Source organism: Pelophylax lessonae (assembly GCF_965119305.1).
Source record: "Pelophylax lessonae genome assembly, chromosome: 7".
Classification (NCBI taxonomy): Eukaryota; Metazoa; Chordata; class Amphibia; order Anura; family Ranidae; genus Pelophylax; species Pelophylax lessonae.
In genome coordinates this window covers 43,091,404-43,097,403 of record NC_138774.1, presented here as the reverse complement: position 1 = coordinate 43,097,403, position 6,000 = coordinate 43,091,404, and the positions used below count along the sequence as shown (strand labels likewise).

General features: G+C 43.0%; 1 protein-coding gene across 1 annotated transcript in view; it reads right to left on the bottom strand.

The window, feature by feature from the left end:
• Nucleotides 1–5,145: 5,145 nt before the first annotated feature.
• Nucleotides 5,146–6,000, bottom strand: part of LOC309559454 (major histocompatibility complex class I-related gene protein-like) — a 300,974-nt gene continuing 300,119 nt past the window's right edge. The window contains exon 8 of the mRNA XM_082262724.1: nucleotides 5,146–5,544. Within this exon, the coding sequence (XP_082118850.1) occupies nucleotides 5,501–5,544 (44 nt within the window). The 3' untranslated portion in view covers nucleotides 5,146–5,500. The remainder of the gene's footprint in view (nucleotides 5,545–6,000) is intronic.

Sequence of the window (6,000 nt, the reverse complement as noted above, 5' to 3'; positions counted from 1 at the left end):
AAAGATTTCCCTTTATATCTTGCTCTCTCTCTCTTTCTCAGCAATAATGGTCACCAACACAAATAGAAAGGTTGAATTTCCCTAAAGGGACAATGACAACAATAAAAATTTGACATTTTATCCAAAACTAAAACAAAGTTAGAGATGCACTTTATTTCCCATCTCAGACACATTATCTGTTGTTTCTGCATCTTCAGCCTGGATCCTCAGTGGTTAGAAATGAATTGGCAACAGACACTTTGCCTGTCTTTTATTTATTTAATTTTATTGTAAAGTACTGTAGATAAATCCGGATATGCAAAATATAGAAATTACAAATACAAAAATACAGTCACTGGAGCATCAATGCACTAAAATCATGGTGAAGAGAAGATGTCATTTTTGGAGAGGGGGGTGTCACTAGTATGGGGGTACTGGAGATGGGTGAGTGTTAAAGTATGTGTGGTCACTCTGCATAATGCAGCATGGGCCTCATTGTTCCAATCTTTGTAATCCAAAAGAAGATACTTCAATAATGTTATATGTATGCTGTGCGTGTCCTTGAAGTATCTTATTTTGGAATAGGATGGTTCTATATAGGTTTAGAGGGGGTCAGACTGTGGCCAATGGGAGTAGATATTGTCCTGGCATCAGTGGGAATCAACTATACATCTTTGGTATTAACGGAAGAAATAGTGCCCCATCATCTGTGTCATTGGGATTAATGGTGCCCCATCATTAGTGTCAGTTTGAAAAACAGTGCCCCATCGTTGGAGTCAGTGGGAGAAATAGTGTCCTATTTGTAGTGTATTAACACAGACAGGCTGTACAGGTTGCTTCTTTATTCACTGCACATCAGCATGCAACTAACTTCAGCCACACCCAGCTCCCAGACATATACATAATTGTAACATTTTGCAGACAGCAACTTAACCCGTTGCTTACCATACTACATTCCCTCCTCTCTTTGAATAAAACATAACATGCACAACGTATTAATAAGATTAACAAAATGCATGGATGAACAACTAAAAATTTAAACTATAAACTCCTGACTATACACATAGTCCTTAAGGTAGGCCGGTGGATTTGTTGCTCGTTTTTCTCTTGGCCATTCCGATGTGGATGGTTGTGGATTGAAGTCTGGATCACTGGCAGTATCATCACTACTCTTTGCCTGTTCGCCATCTTCCGATACATGACCTTCTGACTCAATAAATTTCTTCACAAATGAGGAATTACGCACTTTTGTGTGTCCATCTAAATCCTCTAAAACCACTTGAGTATCTCTTTTCTCCTTTACAACATAAGGCTCAGGTTCAAAAGACGGAGCCAGTTTGTTAAACCGATTATTTTGAAGCAACACTTTATCACCCTGTTGAAGGCCACTAGGTTGACAATGGCGGCGGTGGTTTGCATACTGTTCAGCCCGGATCTTCCTTTCCTCATCAAGATGCCGAAAAGGTTTCTGACTTGTAGGAGGACCCCCAATGTCTGGCAATTTTGTCCTGAATTTGCGACCACAAAGAAGTTCCGCAGGACTAACGCCAGTGACAGTATGCGGAGTTGTGCGATAAGCCAAAAGAATACACCACAGTTCCTTTTTCCAGTCTCTTCTCTCTAAATGAGCAATCCGCAAAGCTTTCAGCAAGGTTCGATTCTGGCGTTCCACTTCCCCGTTAGCCTGTGGCCAGTATGGAGTTGTACGATGATGTTCAATAGCATTTGATTTCAGATAATCCTGAAATTCCTGAGAAGTAAATTGGGCACCATTATCACTCACAATCCGTTTAGGCAACCCATGAGATGCAAAAATGCTCTCCAACCCCTCAATTACAGTTGATGATGTAGCTTTAGTGAGAACTACCACCTCTTGCCACCTTGAATAATAGTCCACAACAACTAAAATATGGTGTCCAGATGGAATGTCGCACAGATCAATGGCTAAATCTTCCCATGGTCCCTCAGGTAGAACAGTGTGAGTTACTGGTTCTGGTTTAGGTTTGCTGCCCACCAACTGACATGCTCGACATGAAGAAACCAAACGTTCCACATCCTTGTCAATTCCTGGCCACCAGACTTTCTCACGTAATCTTTGTTTGGTGCGTACAATGCCTTGATGGCCCTCATGGGCTAAATGTAATGTACGTTTCCGTAAGTCTTTAGGCATCACAATACGATTGCCACGTAGAACTAGTTGTCCTGCAATACTCAGCTCTTGTTTGATTCTGTGATAGCTTGGGTCACAATCCACCCAAACCCCTTGTCTTACACATTTTCTCAACCGAGCAATTTCCGTATCCACAGATGACAATTCTTCAACCTCCCGCGGTGTCAATGCCTGAGGCATGGCGTTAGTAGCCACAAAACGAATGTACTCTTCTGCTAGGTTATGAACAGGTGCTGAAGACTGAGGCAATCTGGAAAGTGCATCTGCCGCATTAGTCGGTCCAGGTCTGTACCGCACTGTAAAGCGAGACGGTAACAATCTGAGAACCCATCTCTCAATTCTGGCGGATGGTTTTGAGCGTGGCGAATATATCACTTCCAGAGGCTTGTGGTCTGTGATGATTTCAAAATCAAGGCCGTAGAGATAGGTGTGAAACCTTTCACATCCCCAAACAACAGCCAAAGCTTCTTTCTCGGTCTGAGAATAACGTCTCTCTACATCAGTGAGGGATCTGCTTGCATACTGAATAGGCCTGTAATCGCCTGTGCATTGTCTCTGAACCAAGATGGCGCCTAACCCCACAGGGCTAGCATCGACAATAACTTGGGTGTGTGCAGTAGGATTGAAATAAGCCAAAGTTGTGGCGCAAGTCAGCCGTCTCTTAAGTTCATCAAATGCACCTTGTTCCAAAAAGCCCCACTTATACGGGACTGCTTTGCGAGTCAACACTCTCAAAGGTTCACTGACAGTCGCCATATCTGGAATAAACTTGGCACAGTAATTCACTAGCCCAAGAAAACTGCGTACTTCTGCAGGGTTTTCAGGATTTTTGGCATCAGACACAGCTTTAATTTTACAGTCCTCCGGACCAATGCCCCTGTCAGACAGCACATGGCCCATAAAAGTCATTTTATTCATTTGAAATGTGCACTTCTTCTCATTTAATGTTAACCCTTTCTCCTTCAAGTGATTTAGCACTGCACGGAGACGTTCATCGTGCTCCTGTGTGTTTGTTCCCCACACAATTATATCATCAGAAATGTTATGCGTGCCTTCACAACCATGTAGCACTTGCTGAATCACATGTTGATAGGCCTCCGGTGCGGACGATACGCCAAACATCAACCTCTTGTATCTAAAAAGACCTTTATGGCTTGCAAATGTAGTGATGACTCTAGATGCTGGGGTCAATTCAATCTGATGATAACCCCATTTCAAATCCAGTTTACTGAAGACACTTGCCCCATTCATTGCATGTAGAACATCTTCAATAGTGGGAATTGGATGTCTCTCTCTCTGCACAGCTTGGTTAGCACATCTCATGTCCACACAAATCCGAATATCTGTGCCCTTTGGTACAACAACTAACGGCGATACCCACGGAGTGGGCCCTTCCACAGGTTCAATAATGTCAAGGTCTAGCAGCTCTGCCAGTTTGTGCTCAACAGGTGATCTCAGGCTATAAGGAAGTCTGCGTACTGGCTGTGCAATAGGCTTTACATGTGGATCAATGTGAAGCTCCAACTGAAAATCCTTTAATTTTCCAAACCCAGAGAAGTAATCTTTAAATTCCTCTTTCAATGCAGAAATAGCAGGAGACACCATATTCACTCTTGCGCTGCCTACATCACGGCCAATCTGTAACACCCCTAGTGCCATTGCGGTTTGACGACCAAGCAGAGGCGACCCTGTGCCATCTACAACATAGAATTCGGTCTGCAATGGAGGACCAGTCTCATGTGTTTGAACAGAGGTATAAAATTTGCCTTTAAGTTGCAGTGGTGTACTGGAGCCATAAGTATAAATCTGTTTAGTGGTGTTACACAATTTAAGGTGATTTTCTCTGCCATTAAGACTGTGCCAAGAAGCCAAGTCCATAACATTGCATGTAGCTCCAGAGTCAATCAACACTGACACATCTGTATTTCCAATCTTAATGGTTAATGTCCCGGCTTGCAGAGAACACAGGGAGAATATAAATTCACAGTCAGAAGCACTCTCTTTATCCTCAGCTATAACATTTACTTGTGCAGATTGTCCTTTGGTTTTGTTATCTCTGGCTGTACTTCTACACACAGCTGCAAAATGACCTGTCTTTCCACAAGCAAAGCACATTTTATTCTGTACCACAGTGCAGTCCTGACTTGTGCGTCCCGCCCTGCCACATTTATTGCAGGTGATGTGTAAAATCCTCTTTGGAAAACTCTCTTTCCTACTCCAGATATTCCTATTATTATAGGTAGGTTTGGAGACTGTATTGACAGATGCAGTGTTCTTGGTTTCAATATGCAGAGCCTGGAGCTCAGACAGTTCAATGGCTCTTGCAATCTCCTGCAGACTAGTAAGTGTGAGACTAGGTTCTCTCAATAATCTCCTCCTGAGGTGCACAGATGTGCATTTCTCTATGACCTGATCTCTGATTATCTCCTCAGTTACAGTCCCAAAATCACAAGACTTTGCCAGATATTTCAGCCTAGTCACATAACTGTCTGTGGTTTCTCCCAGTTCTTTCACAGCCTGTCTAAACTTATATCTTTCATAGGGAATATTTTTCTTTGGCTCAAAGTACTCACTCAGTTTATTCATGGCTGTCTCATAGTCTGAATCTTCCCCTGTTGCTCCCAGGGTTTCAAAAATGTCCTGAACTTGAGGTCCAGCTAGATGCAGCAGCATGGCTCTCTTCTGAGCAGGTGCAGTCACTCCTGTGGCTATAACATAGAGCTGAAATCCCTTCTTCCACTTGTCCCAGCGCTGTGAGAGACTAGTGTGGTCTCCAGACACATCAAACGGTCCGATAGCCGGTAAATCCAGAAAGCTAGCCATCCTCGTCGCCAAAATGTAGTGTATTAACACAGACAGGCTGTACAGGTTGCTTCTTTATTCACTGCACATCAGCATGCAACTAACTTCAGCCACACCCAGCTCCCAGACATATACATAATTGTAATATTTTGCAGACAGCAACTTAACCCGTTGCTTACCATACTACACTATTGTTGATGTCAGTAGCAGAAATATTGGCCCATTGCTGGTGTCAGTGTGAGGAATAGGGTCTTGTATCAGTGGAAGAAAAAGTGCCCCAAGGGCCGGATAAAGGCAAGCAAGGGGCTGCAGTTTGGACACCACTGCTTTAAAGTATCATCTAAATCCAAATTACTGCAATAGCTTTAATATGACTTCAGAGAGTAAAAAAACATTTCCAACTAAATTACAAGGGGTTAGATTTGATTTATTTTTAATTGCATAAAGAAGAAACAAGTAGTTGACTAAACTTGGCCTGTGATGATGAAAATTGTGTCCGCTCTTGTGGATTTTAGGTTTTTCCACATCTTATTCTTCCATGGTGTGCAGTCAGGCTTTAGGAATGTTGGAGAACTGTGATTCTGTCTCAGAGGCTGAAAAAGTTGAAGCTAATTATTGTACAGGAACATAAAGCTACTAATAATGATTATTAAACAATGAATTCACTATATACAGCACAGAGATAGCCCCTTCACACTATTTTCTCTATACAAAGAAGTGTTATCAAGAGGTTATAATGGAAATGGGGGGCACACCTGCCATTAGGCAGCAACCCATTGGTGCACTGGAGGGGACAGCATTTAGGACTCAAGCATGAGTGTTACCAGGCCGGGGTACTGGGAACCGGTGCACTGGGTCACTTCCTTGGATCAAGAGCAGCGCAGAGCCAAGGAGAGCTCTTCCAGGCTTCTTGACTTTTGCAAGTCCCTTGAAGCAGTCAAGGAGAATCGTAGGAGAACTTTCACTCATTCTGCTGCAGGCATTGCTGCATCTGAGGTCTAGTGAATTTGCTGGGCAACACACATGGGTCCAATCTCACTGTGCTGAAA